Source organism: Lagopus muta, chromosome 9 (assembly GCF_023343835.1).
Source record: "Lagopus muta isolate bLagMut1 chromosome 9, bLagMut1 primary, whole genome shotgun sequence".
Lineage (NCBI taxonomy): Eukaryota > Metazoa > Chordata > Aves > Galliformes > Phasianidae > Lagopus > Lagopus muta.
Genome location: NC_064441.1, coordinates 6397376 through 6416376, shown reverse-complemented (window position 1 = coordinate 6416376; position 19001 = coordinate 6397376). Strand labels below are relative to the sequence as shown.

General features: G+C 43.2%; 2 protein-coding genes across 5 annotated transcripts in view; one reads left to right on the top strand and one right to left on the bottom strand.

Moving 5' to 3' along the window:
- PIK3CA (phosphatidylinositol-4,5-bisphosphate 3-kinase catalytic subunit alpha) overlaps positions 1 to 4546 on the bottom strand; it is a 36506-nt gene extending 31960 nt beyond the window's left edge. For all 4 annotated transcript variants that reach the window (XM_048954686.1, XM_048954684.1, XM_048954688.1 and 1 more), the window contains exon 1: positions 4394 to 4546. The gene's annotated coding sequence lies outside the window, so the exon portion shown is untranslated. The remainder of the gene's footprint in view (positions 1 to 4393) is intronic.
- A 218-nt stretch (positions 4547 to 4764) lies between these two features.
- Positions 4765 to 18379, top strand: ZMAT3 (zinc finger matrin-type 3). The gene is made up of 6 exons (XM_048954712.1): positions 4765 to 4930; positions 8196 to 8521; positions 10340 to 10459; positions 12204 to 12370; positions 12484 to 12584; positions 13439 to 18379. Exons 2-6 carry the CDS (start codon positions 8252 to 8254, stop codon positions 13648 to 13650), a joined length of 870 nt encoding a protein of 289 aa, XP_048810669.1. The 5' UTR covers positions 4765 to 4930; positions 8196 to 8251; the 3' UTR covers positions 13651 to 18379.
- Positions 18380 to 19001: the final 622 nt, after the last annotated feature.

Genomic DNA, 19001 nt, shown 5'->3' with positions numbered 1-19001 from the left:
TATTTTCATAAAATCTGAGAATCAATTTATTACCACTTTACTTGCGGTAAAGCAGTCCTTACTCCCTGCTCTTTATTCCTTTCTTTATGCCTGTACCTGCAGATGTTTCGTGCTTAGCTTGCCTGCATCTCTGCAGCAATCAGCATCATTGTTTTTCTAGAAAGGCAGAGGCTTAAGTCCCAGGGCACAGAAATTTTGTTGTTATACTTGAATTAGAAAACAGGCAGGTATTTCTATTTGTGGTTAATTCATCTCAGATGAAATGCTGACTCTCAAACATTTCAGTCCTGCTCAAGGCTTCTTGCATTTTGAAGATGTTCAAGAACTGCCTTTTTTTTTTTTTAATTGACTACTATTATTTTGAAGACCAACCTAGGTTGCCCTGTTGAAGAAAACCAGCAGAGGTATTGCCCATCACAAGGGCTCACTGCTAAGCAGTCAAGACATTTGCCAGACAACTGGGATCCTAACAGGTACCCTGTGCTTCTGAAAGGATCACAATTCAAGTAAACAGTGCGAGTTAAAATCTAGGAAGAGTCTTTGGAAGAGTACGAGGTATTATCTCCATTAGCTACCTCAAGTACTAGCACAAGACTGACTAGCCTGCACATTAAATGATTAGAATGGAAAAAAGTTGAGTTTTAGCACATATGTATATCTTTTGAAATACAGTGCAGTCTAGGAGGCAAACTTCCAGTCCCTTTTCCTTTCTTTTCTGCTTGGACTTGTAAAGAAACATGTTGTATGTGTATTATTTTTCATCTCTTTGCTTTAGAAAAGGGCCATAATGTACAGCCAATAATGTGACTCAGCTGTCTCGGTTTCAGAGAACTTCACCGTAAGTCTTGGCCAATTCAGTAAACCCCTTGTATCCAACAAACACGCTTCATGGTTCACAATCCTCAAAAAGCTCAATTTGTCAGCATTTATTTTACTCGTAATTTCCAATTAAATTAAAACTGCCAAATGCATCCTATGTAAAACCCACAAGGATAAAGTTAATATAAGGAAACTTATCAAAAAGCAGACTAAAAGATTTCTTTGACATGTACCTAACCTACTACTGGTGAAAAAGCAACAGGGCACAAAAGAAAAACACAAACACCAAAAGTTCTTCACTTGACTCAACTGCTTTTAAACTACACTTCAGCAGTGCTAATTTGCTTCTACTGCTAAATTAACAACATGCCAAAGAGGTGAAGGCTGCACTAAACCTTCATCATTCTCCCTCCTCCTATTTTGCAAAGGTAAGTTGGTTTCTTTGAACTTTGTTTCCACACTTCTAGAGTTCAGGTACTCAGACATAACCTCTCTAGAACAGACCATAAACATTCCCAGTGAGTGTACTTGCTCAGTCATGCCTGCCAAGTGCTTTTATTCCCCACTTTATTAGCTTTGAGAAAAGTACACTGTTACTAGAGAACAAGTGATTATTTCCACTGTCTCTCACACTACTTCTTTGAAGTGCACATGGTTTCTACACTGCCTTTCACAAAGGGAGATCCAAAATTAACTAGGAAAATACCTCCTATGCAAGCTATATAAAATAAAAACGCTTGGTTGAAAACCACTGCTTAGAGATAACAGATTCAACCTCACATAGGCAGTACTCAATCTGCAACACTTCCATTTGCCCACAGGTTTGCTTATATATCTGAAGTCCAATCTTTAAACAGTTTAGCTATCCTTAACCTGCTCAACCCCACTCTTTTTTTTTTTTAAACTGTAGCAACACAACATGGAAAACAAACAGTTAACACTTCAGAATATTACTTCTGGTTCATATAATATTCCATTTACCATTCAAAAGTATGTTTACAGAGTAATTCAAATTGGAAGGGACCTCTGGAGGCTATCCGAGCTCATCCAGAACTCAGAACAACTCACATATGATTGGCATCTGAACAAACACCAAGAGAAACAAATCTGTTCTCTCTGCACCGCTCCCACTTGGATGAAGGCACCGGGAAGAGAGATTTGTAGCAATTATTCGCCAGGACACATTCAACTCAAAGTAAAAGAAAATTCCACCCAGTTCTACCACAAATAATTTTGTTGCCTCTTGTCCCCTTAGTTACAATTTCAGGCAAGTATCATCACTTGGAGGAACCAGAGGTCTTTCTTTTTTCCAGAGGAAGAGACCGAACTCCTAAAAGCACAGAACGTGATGACCAAAAAGGTATAAAAACAACTCCTACCTTAACTGACACCTCAAGCCATCAGCCTGTTCCTTCAGTTTGTGGAAGTACAAACACTTCCTCTCTCTAACGCTCCTCCTCCACCTCATTTACATGCACAGAACACATGTGGCCCATTTTTCCTCATCTGGGAGATTTAATAAGTCTCACGTGTTTACCAATAGTTACAAAATTATAAAACTGACTTTTGCTTTATTACTTACAATGTTTTAAAATCCTCTTTGCATTATTTCAATTCATATTCCTTCTCTGGTTATATTCCACAAGAGAAAAAATAGCATCAGTTTTGACTGTTTCCTCTTCAGTATCAAAGTTAAAAATAAATGGAAAGCCTTAGCTCCATTCATCCAGAGGTAACAGACCATGCATCTCTTTTTGAGTGTAATGTTATGGCTATTGATGTTGTTTAAAACTTTATGACACGTGAGCAAGCACAGTACGTATTTAAACACAAGGAACAACTGCGATCAGAAAGAAGCTCATTCTTCACATGATAACACCTTTCAAAGTTATTTTTTTTTTCCAATACCTGGAAAGCTCTTACAGACTACTTGGTTTTGTGAAGCAGCATGATTGTTAAAGTACAAAACTTCTGCTTCTCATCAATCCTATTCCAAATCCTCCAGCAACTTCTTACAACAGCTGTCCAGAAACAACTATTCCCCACTTACTTCCAGAGAGCAATTAACTTTGACTGGCACAGAAATAGTTAACTAGGTCCTGAACTGCTTTATGACTTCCAATAAAGCACAACTGCTTTGTAAACAGCTCAGCTACACCACCTTTTCCAAAGAATACTCCAGAAAAGAAAACAAAGTGAAACCAAAACACTCAGTTTCATTATCAGTAGAAGCAAGCTGTAACAAAAAGCAATACATTTCTGCCATTCAAACTGAATGAGCATTGGAGGCAGCAGAATAGCTAAAACATCTGGGTGTGGGTCTGTAGGCTGGGCTTAGTGCTCTGAAAAACAAGTAACATTGTCTCCAAGTTGATAAGAACGGCATCAAGTTCACACCCCTGAAATTCAGGGCACCTGCCCCAGCAGAACTCCAGCTAAGCCTCTGAAGCTGCTACGCTTATTGTCTTAATGACAAAGACAACACTTCCCAGATCACAGGCAGCACTGTGTGGTTTCACCAATTCCCCTGCAAACACTATGAGCTTTGTTGATCTGGGGTTTCACAGTGACGCTGTTAAAATATGCTTCCAAATTGCTGCTCTGCAAGAGCTTGCTGTTGGAGAACAACGTTACTTATTGTGAAATTTTCTCCTCACAAAGAACATTATTTCAGAACAAATTATCCAGTGAGTTCCCTGCAGTGTATAAACCATTAAAGCCGTCATCCTGAGGACTGGAATATTCCTGGTCACACATGTTGTTTACACACAGTGAGAGCTGGACTTTGATTATTGCACTGCATTATAGAATTGGGGCATAGAAGGAACTGAAGCAAAAGCTACGAGAACATCCCTGTAAGTTAACTATGAGGAGGATAAATTAAAGAACTCAGGTAATGCTGGCAAAAGCAAAGAACTTCCCCAGCACAATGAATTTGGAAACTTGTTAGCACTCAAAGCTAGGAATGTATGTGTACATATAGGTGACAGGCCAGGACTCGGCATTCTCCATTAAAGCAGTGAGAAATTCAGCTCCCAAAGCCAGTCCAGCACCCCTGGCTCCCTGCAGAAAGGCCTCACACCCCGCAGCCGCACGGCCCGCTTGTAAACACAGCTCACGTGTGTGCGCTGCGAGCACGCGGTGCTGCGGGGCTATGGTTGTGCAGCAGATCCTTAAAGCCTTCAAGAATAGATAAAACTGACTGAGGAAAAGAACTCTGAGCAACATCAGCAGCGGCTCCGATACCTCAGTAACGCGAGGCACGCCCACAACAGCACCAGAGCCCCGCGGGGAAAACGAACACGCCGTTTGCGTTAGGCCAGTCGAAGCCTATAAATACCCGAGCTCCGACAAGAAGTCGCCTTCTCGCGTTCATCACCGGCGACGAGCGGACCCCGGGTCTGCGCGCGGAGGCGAAGCTCCCGCCCAGGAACGCGACACAAAGCGCTCGGCTCCTCCGCTTCCCGAGCCGCGGCCGCACGCCGCAGCACCCGCCCCGCCATCCGCAGCGCAGCGCCCCGCCTGGGGGTCGCGCTTCCCCCCCCGCGGGCCCCGCCGCCGCCGCCTCGCTCACCTCACGGGCGCGGTCTTCCCCGCCGCTCCTCGCGGCCCCCGGGCGCCGCCCCGCGGGACCCTGGAGCGGGCGGACCGCCTCCCCCGGGCGCTGGCGGAAGCGGCGCCGCAGTCCGCGCGGCACCCCCGGGCGAGCCGCCTCCCGCAGCGGCAATAACAGGAAGGCGGCGGGGCCTGACCCCGGACGGGGAAGGCGCCGCCCGCCGGAAGTGGAACCGCGGGGGCGTGGGGGAGAGAAAGGCGGGGGAGGCGGGCGGCGCGCCTGCGCCGCCGAGGGAGAGCGGAGCGGGAGGGTCGCGGCGTGACGTCATCGCGAGACGTCACGACGAACGGCACGGCCTCGGCGCGTTCTGCGGCGCGCTGCCGGCGCCGTGCTGCCACCTAGCGCGGGGCCTCCGCCGTGGCACGGGATGCGGAGCTCCGCGCCGCGCACGCGTGGTGCCCGCCCCGTCCCGCCTCACTTCCTGCAGCTGGGCCCCGCCGTGCCCGGCGCCGGCTTTCCGAGGCCCGGCTTGCGCGAGGAGGCGGCTCCGGCCCGGTAGGTGCGGGCGAGGGGACGGCGCGGGCCCGGGGCGGTTCCACACGGCGCGCGGTGCCGCGGGGCTTCCCGCGCGTGGGAGGGCCGTGCGGTTCGGGTGTCCGTAGGCGCCTTTGGTCTGAACCAGCTTTATGTGCGTCCTTGCCCGGATTGAGTTGTAGAATCTTAGCGTAGAGGGGCCCGGCCCTCGGTGCGAATGGCTGCGATGTCTGCTGTGTGCGCTGTGCGTGACACGCTGCGTTTCGGTGAGGCTCTGTGGAGCTGCGGCCGAAGGGGCTCTCTGAGGAGGATGGCAGCGTGCTGGGAAACCGACCGGCTTGGGAGGATACCTCTGCAGTTCTGGGAAGACAACCCACGGCTTTTTCATCGCTTATATAAACCCGTATTGCTGTTCTAAATTGCCCCCGTGCATTTAGAAACTGATTCCTCTCAGAGTGCTGCTTGTCATGTAGGCTGTGAGCTCTGCCCGTGGCTGCAGAAGGTCGTGGGCTGGCCGTGCACACTGCTGGCTGCGATGCCCACAGTTAAGGCCGAGGCCCAGCTCGCTCACAAAAGAGGTTCTTTACTCATTTGCTGTTCTGTGAGCATAACAAATTTTACAGCTTATTGTGTGAGTGGAAAGGAGGAGTCCAGGTGTCCTGTGAACTTCTGGATGGGTATCTGTAGTAACCAGCAGTGTGATGTTAGAAGAACACGTAAATAAGATGAAACAGAATGGTTTTCTTTCTTTTAAATAGTGTCTGAAAGGAGAAAAATGATGTAATTAGAGCAGTTTTAGTGACAGACCACCTTTAGAAGAACACTAGAGTTGTACGTGCAAAGCCATGGAGTTCTAATTTTAAAATTGCCCATGCAGCCTTAACTCTATCTTCAGAGTACTGTTTACTTTGAGGAACAGCGAATGACCTCATAAATAATGATTTCTCTAGGAGTATTGCTTTATGCCTTTTCCCCAGTGGATGCAGATCCTTTAAGCAGTGTCTTGCCTTGTGCTTGATATCCCAGCCTTACCCATTGAGTATGGAAGATGTGGCACAGCAAGCACTCATGCAAAATTAAGCAGATGGATCCTGATTGCCGTTTACTGTAGGTTGCTTTATATTGCTCTCTGAAGTATTTATCTACAATTGACTCTCTTTTTAAAGTAAGAGGCCCATTATGATGTTGAAGTAAAACTCTGAAGTTTAATGGCATGTTTAGCTACTTGCATAGCTGATGTCAAGTGCCTTGAGAGGTCTGTGGTGTGATGTGTGTAACTATTGTGAATACAAGCTGGTTCCATCATCAGCACCACTGAAATTGGTTACACTGTCTACAAGGCACTAGTTGCAGAAAGTGAAGCTAGCAGAAACTTTTTCCATAGTTCCGTTAATCTAGCAGAACCTGTGCCAGAAGTTGGAGAGAGGCTGGGTGGCAGTACAGAAGTTGGCCTGCTGATGGGTGGTTTACACCATGCTCATTCTTCGTTTATTCTTTGTACAGCATATTGTTTCGTTATGTTTCACTTTGTTTTCATGAAGCTGTTTTTGACTTTGTTTTTGTGGTCACGTTTTGATTCATGTTAGGTTCATGCCCTCCTGGAACTTCAGAAAGTCTCGACAGTGGAGAGCAATTTAAAACAAAAACCTGCCAGTGGCTCTGTTACTGATTCAAAAGCTTGTTCCCAAGGCAATGCATGCTCTTCTTTCTTGCTGTTTTTTTGTTTCTAATTCTAGTTTTAGCAGTAGTTGAACTTCCTCCAATCTTACATCGTTTAGATGTAACAATTCCAGAAGTGCTTATGTCACCTGAGAGTTTTAATCCCATGTTTTCTTTTTTCCTAATGGAACATAAACCTTTATGGGGTCAGACTTTCAAAGGTAATAGAGGATCTAAAAATGCAATCATCAGCTGGGATTTTCCAGAGCTTGAATGCAACACAGTATTTATCTCCTGCTAATTTTAGCAGATTGAAAATCCCAGAAGTTATCCCAGATAAATGCTGTCTCCTCCAGGTTCCTAAATGCCTTTGAAGTCAAAATCTATTTTCAAATGCGATTCAGAACCAAAGTTCCTATGTGGCATTTAATTTACCTTTCCCTCAATCTTCCAGAAGTCTCCTATGAGCTATTATTTAAGGTGCAGACGTGGCTTGCTATTTGCTTAAACAGGGGAAGCCCACAGCACAGACATGGTTGCTACCAATGCAGCCTTAGCTAGAAGTCATCAGCAGACACCACAGATAATGCAGCTGTCTACCACAATGTAACAGTGAATGGGATTTGTTATGATAAGAAGCTAAGAAGACATTAACAAAAGTAGCTGTGCCTCGATTCATAATATCACTGCTCAGCATTATTCTGGGACTGTTCATCCCGGGCTTTAGATGCGATTTATAAACTTTAATTAAATAAGCCTCTCAGAACCCCTTGTTGGAAATGTAACGTTAGTTCTAAGAACTCAAATTAACGGAGAAATAATAGAATAAAGGTTAATATGGGATAAGCACTCCATTTTTGTAGAAGATATGGCTGCTGCATAGGTTGTGCGTAGAGAAGGAAATGCAGAGAAGTAGCTCAAGGTCATTCCACAAGACTATGGGAGATCTGGGAAAGGGGCGCTTGAGAAATGATTGTGTACAAGATCTGCTCACGTTGTTTCCCACTCCTCTGCTTGTTGATGACTCAGATGAGAAAAGTTAACCGTGGGATATTTTTTCTTGAAGATTTTTGTGATTATTTGGGTGATGTAGATGTGTGTAGATGTATTTTATAGTAATGTAAAATAAATACGCTTTGAAATATTTCTGTTCTTTCTAAGTTCTCCTCTAGTATCGTGTAGTAGTTATGAATTGTAGTATTTGTTTATGTTTTAGATAGTAAGCTTCTGCTTAGGCTGTCAGAAGAGGATGTGGCTAATAGTCATGTCCCTCATTCCTATTAACACAGCTTTAGGTGCTGTGTGTTGGAGGTCACATCTAGCAGTCATGGAGCGTTGGGGTGTGTATGGCAGGGTCTGCTTCTGGGTCGGGTACTGTGAGGGATCTTCATGTGTCTGCAAAGGTGCCCTGGGGTGCTAACGGCTGTGTTTCAGATCACTGTCTGTTCCTTATACCCATGTATTTTTAATATCTTGCCATGGTTATGTTGTTCTGCTGTTCTTACAAGCTGATTTTATACCTGCTTGGAATTGTAAAAAGGCATAAAGCAGAGGCAATACAGTTGCAGAAGTTGTCCCCTCAGTTGTTAGAGTGACTTATTTGAGCATTTGTGTCTTTTTGGTCTAGATTGGAAGAGGACTCCTCATCCTTCAGAAATAGTATGCCCACAGTCGTCTTGGCCAATGATTCTTCTACAGCAAGCAGGACTTCTTCCTCATCCTGAGAAACCTTCATCTCTTCCTATGTCAGTGGCTACAAGGCCCAGAGCCACCTCGCCACTCTCCCCACCAAAATCACTTGGACTGGGGCCTTCCTTTTATCACGCACAAGACGAAGAGCTTGCAAAGGTGGTGGAGCAGGACCCTATGCTGGAGGAACTATGTAAGCCTCTGTGCTGTAAGCTCTGCAATGTCACTCTGAATTCAGCTCAGCAAGCCCAGGCTCATTACCAGGTAAGCAGAGTAGCAGTGGGCATGGATTCCAGGACTGCTGCATCTCCATTAGGTTTTGAGTGCTGTGTTGAAGTGGCTACACAGCAGCAGCATCATTTGAGTTAACTCATCTGAAGCTACCTTTGCTACATCTGGGGGACTGGAAGCTGTGTTTAGAACTACTGTATGTAGGTAGCTTCACCTTGGTTGAATTTGTTGGTCATCCAGATAAGCTGCAGAGCTTTCTTTTAAGGTATAATGACAGGATCAAATCACAAAATATTTTTCTGTGCAGACAGAGAAATCCTACTAAGATGGCATGAGTGGAAAGGAAAATACCTACTTTTTCTTTGTTTTCCACCTCTACATCTTCCCAGTGAAACTGAACCTCTGATTCCACAAACATGATGTTTGTAAGGCCTGGACAGATGTTTTCTCTGGAACTAGCTGTGCCCTTAGGAGAGTAGTCTGCTACCATGTGCTTATCACTGCCTCCTTCCTGAGGCTATGCACACCACTGTTTTGCTGGAGGCTGTATTTATGCAAAATCTCATGTGCTTTGAACAGTGTATGGGAATGTTGAGTCATGGTCTGAACCACTGATTGAGCACCTGGGTAAAAGACCTGGTCAGCCCTGGGAGCACAGGTGAAAGCAATTCATCTGTGTGACAGGAAGGGGTGGAGCCTGGCTGCACCTCTTAGACCTCATTTAAGGGCTGACTGCAGCTGGGGAAGGATCTCTTTCTGGAGATCCCTCCTTGGTGAAGCTTTTTCCTGGGATCTAGAATCTTCTGATAGGGGTGAGTGGTTTTCTTCCTTTTCTTTATAGTGCCTTTTTATTGTGCTGGTCCTTCTGTTATTACATCTTTGTTGTAATGCCTTTCCCATTGTATTGGACTGTCCAATTGCTACAGGAAATATCAGCTGGATCAGCTCAAGCCAAATTCTGTTTGCTCAGTCTGTCTAGTTGGTTTCTTTGGAATTGGTTAGGAACAATTTGTGTATTTTTTTGCTGATATTAAATAAATCTTAGTCTTACATTGTCCCTGATATCAGTAGCTTGCCTTCCTAGCGCTGAATTTGTGAGAGGTATGGATATGGTAACTTTCTTCACCACCCAGTGCAAGAGGGTGGTTCTCTGTGTCTTCAGGATACTAGGCCTGGACCTCATGTTTGCTGTTGGTTCTGGGAGAAGAGGAGAAAAAAAAAAAAAAGCATTTTCCTGACTGTAAAGGAACAGGTTATAGTTTAACATAAGATTTCTGCAGTGTTTCTATCATGGTAAGGCGGAAGTGGCATTTGTAGTTAAAAATGTATGACTCTTATTTATTTCACGTATGTTCTTTAATATATATCCACTGTACATACTCTTGCTCTCATATGCTTCTCTCAGTTTGCAAAGCACCAGTAAGAACTTCAGTATATATTTTCCAAGAGAAAATAAAATACAAAGCTGAGCTTTTTAGAAGTTTGGTTTTTTGCATTATCTTATACCCACAGCCTCTTGAAAATGGATGTGTGTACTCAGGCTTATCAAAAGGCAGTTAATGTCTTATGTCTAAAACACAAAATGCTGGTTTTAAGTGAAATAGATTAAAGAACTAATTGTAACCTTACTTGTTTCAGGAAACTGTTTGAAGATTAGGCTTAACGTGAGCATTTTGGAGCGAGGGGGGGGCTGTCTGCATCTCTCAATGTATTCTATATTTTCTGAGTGATGGTTCCTTTACCTGAGGTGCTGGCTTCCTAGCTGTTTCTTTCCTTTTATCTCTGTCTTGTTTTGCATTCGCTGTGAGATGCTGTTATTGGGACAGTGATTAAATTGAGTTTTCTTTGCAGGGTAAAAACCACAGTAAGAAACTCCGGAATTACTATGCTGCCAATAGCTGCCCGGCACCCGCCAGGATGAGTAACTCGGTTGAGCCTGTGCCACCTCAGGTTGTTTCCCTTCCAGCTCAGGTAAGGCATGGGGATGTGACAGAGATTGTGATGTTTGCTTGCAACCTAACCCTCGTTAAGAATAACTAGGTCTCATGCTTTGAGGGTTACTGCAAGAGTTTAGAAAGAATTTTCCTTGTGATGACGCAGGAAGGTGGATATAGACAGTTGTGAGCTGTTTGCTTTCTTTTGAAGGAGCAGATACCAATCTGCTGTTGCAGCAGAATTTTGAACTTGAAATAGTCTATTTCTGCGTGGCAAATACTTTGTTTCCTACGTAAGTCTGATGTGCTGCTATTAAGACTGTTTAAAGAAAACTTGAAAGAAAATAGCTATAGCTGGATTTAAGCACGAGGGTGTGGATCTGCTCTGCAAAATCACGCCTCCCTTGTGTGAGTGAAGCTTATGTGGAAAAAAAGCTTAGATGCACCTGTACCGTTGTTCAGTGTTATTATGTAATTCTCCTTGTTCATTCTGCAGTGGTTATTCCTGGGTACAGTGTGAGTGGAGGGATGGGTCACTGATTCAAACCCTTTTGCTCTCAGGCATGTTAAAGGCAAAGGAGATAATGTTTACTTTGTTCTTCTAGTCTTTTGATTGTCATGGGGCTTAGCAGCTAAACTGTCTCTTGTGTGTGAAAGTGCAGAGAGTTATAGCTGAGCAGCAGGGATAGAAGTTATCCTGTCACCTCCAAAAGTTTTAAGCCTCTGTCAGTACAACAGCAGAAAGCATTTACTCTAAGCAGGTTTTTACATGTGCTGTCAGAGCCACCAGAGGGAGACTTAGCCCTGTGTAAAATGGCTTTGTGGCTCACAGAGCTGAATCAGAGTCTTAAGAGGGCACTGAGTCCTGTCCTTGGTAATGGCACATGGGTGCTGTACTTGCTGGGGTGTCTGGTGTTATTTTTGATGGAGGGAATGGTCCAGGGCAATAAAAAGGCCATTCTGGTGCCGTGTGAGGATTTATGTTATAACTCATGGGTCAGAATTGTATATAAGCCTGTAAGCTTGCAAGAGATGTAAAAGAAGCTGGACTTTACAAGTGCTGCAGTGACATGGCTGTATCAATCTCTTGCTGCTGCAGTTTACAGAGCACTCTTCTCTGGATGATGCACAAACACTGAGGAAACCTTGTTGCTGCCCCAGTCAGCGTGCCTGTCTGATGAGACAGGCAAGGTATTGTTTCCAATGGCAAGAGCTCCTCATGTGGGGCTGGATCTTCCCTCTGAAGCTTTGGTTCAGGTGTCCCTGCAACTGAAGGGCAAGGCTAAGAAATTTGGTAGCTCTGTTATTGCTTTTATCTCTCAGTATCATCAGGATACTGTGGAGTGATTGGCTACACTGGAAACACAAGTGGGGAGTGCTGTTAAATTTCAATGAGTCTTCCTCAGTATGAAAGTCATGATTTGTTGGCTCCCAGGAATCAGGAATAGAGGTGTTAAATCACTGCTAAGTAAACAAGCCTCTGTGGCTGTTGACGAAATACAGAGAGTTTATTCAGATTGTTCTCCATCTGAAGCATGGAATTTATATAGATCTCATGTGAGGTGAATGTGGAATGTGAAGATGTTGTGGAAAGCTGAGGCAAAGAAAACTAAGTTGTCCTTGTAGAAGCAGTTGGGTAGGGGCTGGAATGTCCTAAGCCAGTGTTTTAATTCTAGTGCTCTTGCTTGCTCGCAAAGGCCATAGTGGTCTCAGACACTGTGTTTCAAGTATTGCAACAGTTTAACTTTGTTTCTCGTTGTGTTTTTTCCCTTTGCTGCTAGATGGGATCCAGTAAACCAGGTGGCCGAGTGATCTTGGCCACAGAGAATGATTACTGCAAGCTTTGTGATGCCTCATTTAGTTCTCCAGCTGTGGCACAGGCTCACTACCAGGGGAAAAATCATGCCAAACGGCTGCGTCTTGCAGAAGCACAGAATAACTCATTCTCGTAGGTATTGTTCAACTTCATGCTCAGGCTGAAAGCATGTGGCAGTATTTCTGGAAGTCTTTTTTTGTTAGAAAACTCAGACTTGCAACTGTTTGTATTTGTTTAATCTTCAGGGATACATCAGAACTAGGCAAACGGAGGACAAGGAAAGAAGGGAATGAATATAAAATGATGCAGAACAGAAGAAATATGTACACAGTTCAAAACAACACAGGTAATCATGAGTTTGCACCTGCTCTATTGTAGATTTAGAATAATAATGAATGTTCAGTAGACTTGTTTTTCTATTTCTGAGCTGTGTTCTAGCAGGGACAGGTTGTTAAAGGAGCTGGTTCCAGCTCTGTTGATTCTTCTTGTCTGTGTATATTTTCCCAGCTGCTATAGTTACTTTGTTTTGTCAGCCTGCTTGTTATTCTGCTTTCTTGGTTTGTAACTTAATTTACCATCTGCCCTACCCGTCTGTAGGGCTGCTCTAAGTGATGACAATTTTCCTGCTTTATTTTCTTGGCAAGTGACCAGATGCTTTGACTCCTACTGTAGCACAGCAACCTCTATGTGCTCTCCTCTGTCCAGAATGAGAAAGATAAGAAAGTGTGTTAGCCTCCCTGTAAGACCATCTGTTCCTAGAACCCCTTCTCAGGTGTTAGTTGTTAACTTTTCCTCTTTATTGATGAAGTGTTTTAGAGTGTCCAGCCCAGCATCTGTTTCTCTTTTTCATTTTAAGTTGTGTTATGTGCACGTATTGGCAGAAACCCTGCTTCTTGGTGAAGCTTGGTTTAATATCATCATTTCAGTCACTATGCTTTGGAAGACGTTTGTTTTAACATTCTATCAAATGTTGTTTTGGGATGATTTTAAATTGGGTTAGGCAGCTTATTCTAATCAAAAGACTGCTCTAATTCTTGAGTTGGGTGATTTTAAAAAAAAAAAATTGATTAATCACTTAAATGATCAATTAAAGATGCTAATCTATGGCTTCCTTTCATGCATTTGTTGGACTTGAAGTTGTCAGTGAGGTGCCTCAAGCTTTTTTAAATAGATAAATAGACTTTTCTGTTGTTTCCTCAGGTCCCTACTTCAATCCCCGCTCTCGTCAGAGGATTCCTCGGGATCTGGCAATGTGTGTCACCCCCAGTGGCCAGTTCTACTGCTCCATGTGCAACGCTGGGGCCAGTGAGGAGATGGAGTTCAGGCAGCACTTAGAAAGCAAACAGCATAAAAGCAAGGTGTCTGAACAGCGGTACAGAAATGAGATGGAGAACTTAGGCTACGTACAATGACGCACCACCCTTGGTAGTAGTCTGCAAATAGAGCAGCTTGTCTCTCGCCTGCTGTTTGCCACATGCCCTGCTTTGTGCTCCATTTGATAGGAGTATGCTCTTGAGCTATACATGTAACACCTGCAAACTCAGTGGTATGGTTAAATTTTTTTTCTATCATAGTTGGCAGGATGACACTGTGCAGGACATGAAGTGTTTTTGATGTTTGTTTGCTAGTTATCTAAGGCTCCTCATTGTGTTGAGTGACTGAGGGGACTTTGTTTTCTCCTCGGCCTTCTGCATGAATATGCAAAGCCCAAGAAGTGCTGGAAACTTCTGTGGTTCTACCACATGGGTGAGACCACATGCAAAGCCTGTTCCCCTCTTTGCACGCCACAGAGTAGCGCTCCAGAATGTATTTCTCCAGCAGAGTCAATCTCTGAACAGCTTGTAAAAGAGGAGCAGGAATGGGACCTGTAAATGTGTGAGTTAGGGGTGTACTTGTCCACAAATTGCTAATTGTGGCTCTTCTTACAGCCTACAGTAAATTCTTTTCATGTGCCTGTAGAAAGGCTGTGCACACCTCTCTACCTTGGAGGGTCTTGCCTCTTACTCCTTTCTCTGTGATGCAGATTTCTCTCTGAACATCCAACATTAGGTATCAGCTGATTAGCCACATCCAGAAATATTCTTCTACCAAACAGTTAACAATGAAAAAGGGTTCTTGGTACTGTTGACTGAGTACTTGAATGCACTGCGGGTAGCTCAACTCTCAGTGGCTTAATGAAGTGAATTGGAAAGCAAACCTGCTTGGGTGGGATGTGCTGTGCTCTGATTCCATGTTAGATAGGGTAGGGTTAAGGATAGGTTGGAAGGAGCTGTCAGCTGTAATTTCTTTGCATACTAATGTAGAAGAGAGCATTGGTGCCTGCCTAGCCTGCAGCTTTGTTGCTCTGGGAGAGCAGGGCTTCCTTGGCCTTGGGAAGTAGATGTCAGTGTATCCCACCTCCACATAATTCCCTGGAAAAAGCCAAAGGGATGTTAAAGATAAGAGGTGAAATGCTACCCATATTAGATGAAATTTCTTTCCCCTCTTCCTTTTCTCATCTCAAACTGGGTTTTAATTCCATTTCTTGATGTGAATTTCACCATTAGGGACCATAGAAATCTAAGGTTAGTTAGGGTGTGAATGTCAACAGTGATTGAGCAACAACTTTTTGGTGATGCAGAAGTATTCACAAAACTTTTCAAGCATCTTTTTAAATGTCAATGAAGAGTATGTGTCTGTTTTAATTTTCCTTAGCAAAAGTGGAAAGGGGATAAAGAGCAGAAGTAGGGCTGGCACTCTTCTACCCATTTAGGTAGATGTGAGGAGCTGTGATTGGAACTTGGCTCATGATGTTTCTGTCACGTTGGCTTCAGTGGCACGTGCAGCATGTGGCTAAACCCTGTTGGACCTTATTCACTACAGCACTGCTACAGCTGTAGGTTGGTGGCTGATGCAGAGACGGGGTAAAGGAGGGACCAGCCTTCTCTCTTACTCCTCCATGGGTAGCTTGAATTAAGTGCAGCTCCATCAGTTTCAGTAGCCTTTTACCAGGGATAAACTTTATCTGATGCATGATGGTGAAGGTAACCAATCCTGCCTTTTTTTTGCTATTCTAATCCCTGCCTCTTGCATTCCAGAAGGATTATCTGCTTGCCTTAAAAAATGAAAAATGACTAAACAAAAAATCTAGGTAGTTTTTATTAGTCTTTTTAATCCACTTCGGAAAGGCTTGTCTCACTTGGCTGCTCAAAAATGAATGCTTTTCTCAGAAACTGAGTATTGTCTCTAGCTGAGCACCAGGTAGCCATGCAACCTTAGCACTGCTTTCCTATATCCTGGCAGGGTGAGCTCTTGCAAAGTAGCTGAAAGCAATCTACATCATTCCAGGCTGATCCTTACTGTGCAGATACAGGCAGGGCAGCAAACATCCTCTTGAGTGGGATTCCTTCTCCTTTCTGCAAAGCCCTATTAAATACGCTTTGTGCACAGGAGTGTATTAGGAGGTAAAACAGGAGCCCAGACTGAAGAGCACTAACTAGACAGTTTTGACAGGCTGTTTGTTTTTCCTGTGCTGTGCAGCCCACGGTTCACCTTTGCAGCCCTGAAGAAGGTTCCCCTTGGAAAAATCTCCTGTCAACCTTCTCCCCTCATTTTTTGCTGTTGAAGGGCTGGTTTCCTCTTAGTGCTATCTTTTGTTTTCCTAGTCTGACACCACTGTGCAGGGCCAGAAGGAGCTGGATCAGCTGTACCTTAAGTATTTCACCAGTATATTCATGCTTTGTAGTTAAACATCCCTCTTGCTGTAAATTAAGCATGGTATTTCCCACAGGCTGCAATTAATAGCAGAAAACCAACACTTTTTAAAATAAGAGCTGTGGGTGCTGTAGGTACTTATAATGAGGACCAAGAAGGCTTTTTTGGTCTGCTTTCATATAGCTTAAAATCAACTGTTCACCTCTTTGCTTGGGTTACTGCTCCTGCTCCCAGCCCAACAGTCTGCTTCTCATTTGGCATTTCCAGTGACTGTTCATGTCCTGTGACTGAGTGGCTGCTGGAAGTGTCAAGACTCATTTTGCTCCATGTGCCTGGTACCTCCTGGTACAAATGTGCTACGTCCCACTCTCTTTAGCACAGGAAACTGTTGATTACAAACACCTCACTGTCATCATTAGGGTTCAAGCCAATCCAAACTCATGCTTTCCAGTGTGAGAAGCAGGATGGATTGTGGTTTTATTTTTTTGGGAAAGCTGTTCTCCAGATCGTTGTTCAGAACACGTGTTGTGGGATGAGAAGGATACCATACAGCTGCAATACTATTTTCCAGACCCAGCAAATTATATTCTCTAGTTAATCAAAGTATCAAAATCAAGAAGTAGAACTTTTGTGAAACTGTCACATTGGCCAGTAGGTTAATGACCTTTGCTGCTAGAAATGGAATACAAAACAATGTCTTCATATTTATTTTACTGTGCTGACCACTAATTGACTCGTTAGTATTTAAGGCACTACGTAGGTTGTTTTTGTTTTAGTGAACTCTACATCGCATCGCACTTTGCTTTTGGATCAGAAATGATATTTAATATATTTGTGAAAATGTTTTGCCTCTCATGGTTGTGTTGTTTTCTTTCCCTTGATGCAAAAAGCTCCACCCTCTCTCCCCGTTTTCCCGCCCCCAAAAACCCCCCACACAAGAAAAAAAACAGCAGTGCAGCCAATGGATATTCTTTGTTTATTTTCACAACAAGCGAAACTAGGATTTCCTTTCAGCTCTTACTTAACTGTCCTTTTTAGGTGGTGGGTTTTTTTTTTTGGTCTGGTTGTTTTTGTTTTTCCTTCCAATGATTCCTTTGGTAACTTGGTGATATCTGTGGGGAATTTTTAAGCATTTCTTTTAAGGTAAGGAAGCAAATTGTGGAATCCATGTACTTGTGAGAAGTATGGAAGTGGTAATGTTTTGCTTGCATTTAAGCATTAGTTGTTATTTTGTGTTCTGCACTGATGGTTAAATGCACTGTAATCTTGCCGAACATTGGTCTCCTTTTGATGTTTTGCTTTTTTGGTATTTCTCAAAAGGAACCCTGGAAACTTCTGTGGAGTTGCTTAAGATGTTCATTAGTGCAACAAAATGCGTTTTTTCTATAAAGCTTATTGTCCTTTTTCCTTTCCTAGATGCTCATTACAGGGTATTAGAAGGGAAAGCTATTACCATAGCATGGATTTATATTTTGGCTTATTAATGCATGAGGTCCTTTTGCTTCATTATTTAAGTAATACTCTCACAGTAACAGATGGAAATCTTGGCCAAGTCTGGAGTAAATGAAGTACTCTAGCCAAATAACATTGTGTTGGCTAGGGCCAGGGGAATTCTACTGCTAAAACTTACGGTTTTTACTTCTACATTTGGGTTTCAACACTCTTCAGGTTATGAGGTGGTTTGTTTTTTGTTTTCTTTTTGAGGAATGTGTCTCTTACTCTGTAAAGATTTGCTCCTGCTCCAGCTAAAGTAGTTTGAAATCCATGGACTTTGGGTAGGAGCAGGCCTTGAAACCTTTCAGGAATTTCATGCTGCTGGTATTTTCTCATAGATACACTTCTTTAAAAATCTTTAAATTTTATGACCTTGTATACAAGGATGCTCTGGATGAGAAAGACACCTATTGCCAATTATGGAAAAACAAGCACCAGGATTTCTAAGGGATTAACAGTGAATGAAAAAGTATTGATTTGCTCAACTTGATTTCTTTGAAGCTAGTAGCTGAGCTTCTATTTTCGTGAGCTGAGCCTTTTTCTTTACCATCTGCACGAAGTTGGAAGCGAAAATAAAATACACTTTCAAATAAATGTGGTCAAATAGTAGTTCTGGGAATTTCTTCTTTTTTAAAAATATCCCAGTTAAAACATATATCTTTTTATCTGAAATATCTACAGGTAAAGGCAAGACAGAACTTTTTTTCTTTTAATGAAATCAGTTTTTCAGTCTGTATTTTGCAGGAGAAGAATGATTTAATTTCCTTCTGCATCTGTCCAGCAAGATCATTTGCAAGTGCTTTGAATGTGTTTCATCTAGAGCCTTCTTGTCAGGTTGGTTTTGTACATTTGTCCTTCTTTCCTTTATGTTCTACTGACCCCCCTGAGGGAATAGTTGATGAAAATGATTTTTTTCTTCAATCTATAATAAATCATCTTCCTCTTACCATTTTACAGCCTTAGTGTCTGGTTTTGCTGCTGCTTGTGTTACGATGCCAGACAGTGCATAACTGAATTGATTTTAGCCTAGCATTGAGTGGGGCTGTGTGAGTATTATGCTTTAATACAGTGATAAAGGGGTAAAGCCATTGTAGGATTTGTTACTGTGGGTGATCAGAGCTCTTTGAACTGTTACTGAAAGCCAGCAGGTGGCTGAGTTCTCCCTCTGAGCTGTATTGGCTTCAGGAGGAGTTAAGATGGAACCCAAAGGTATGGGAAGAGCTTTTTTTTTTTTTTTTTCTTTTTTAATACAGTACTTGTCCCTAGAGTAGACATCACAAGTTCTGGAACAGCCCCAGGCTGAGCCATAGACTTGCAATTCTAACTGCAAAAATGTTGGGATGAGCTGAGCCTGATACATATATTTGCATTTTTTTTTTTTGCCAGTGTGCTCTTTTGCCCTTTTGTAACTTGAGAGCTCTAGAAGAGCATATGCTTATGCAGCAGAAATGACTTTCCAAACAGAAAGTACATCCTGAACTGGAGCATTAACACCAAGAAAATCTGAGGTTTGCCAGGTTGAATTCAGGTGAGAGAAAAACTTTGGTTATCCTTCGTGCTGAGAGCAGAACGAGCT

Excerpts from the sequence above, each read along its gene's own strand:
- ZMAT3 (XM_048954712.1), top strand. The coding sequence starts at position 8,252 with ATGATTCTTCTACAGCAAGCAGGACTTCTTCCTCATCCTGAGAAACCT. Across the intron at positions 8,522-10,339 it reads AAGCCCAGGCTCATTACCAG|GGTAAAAACCACAGTAAGAA; the intron begins GTAAGCAGAGTA and ends TTTTCTTTGCAG. Across the intron at positions 12,371-12,483 it reads GCACAGAATAACTCATTCTC|GGATACATCAGAACTAGGCA; the intron begins GTAGGTATTGTT and ends TTTAATCTTCAG.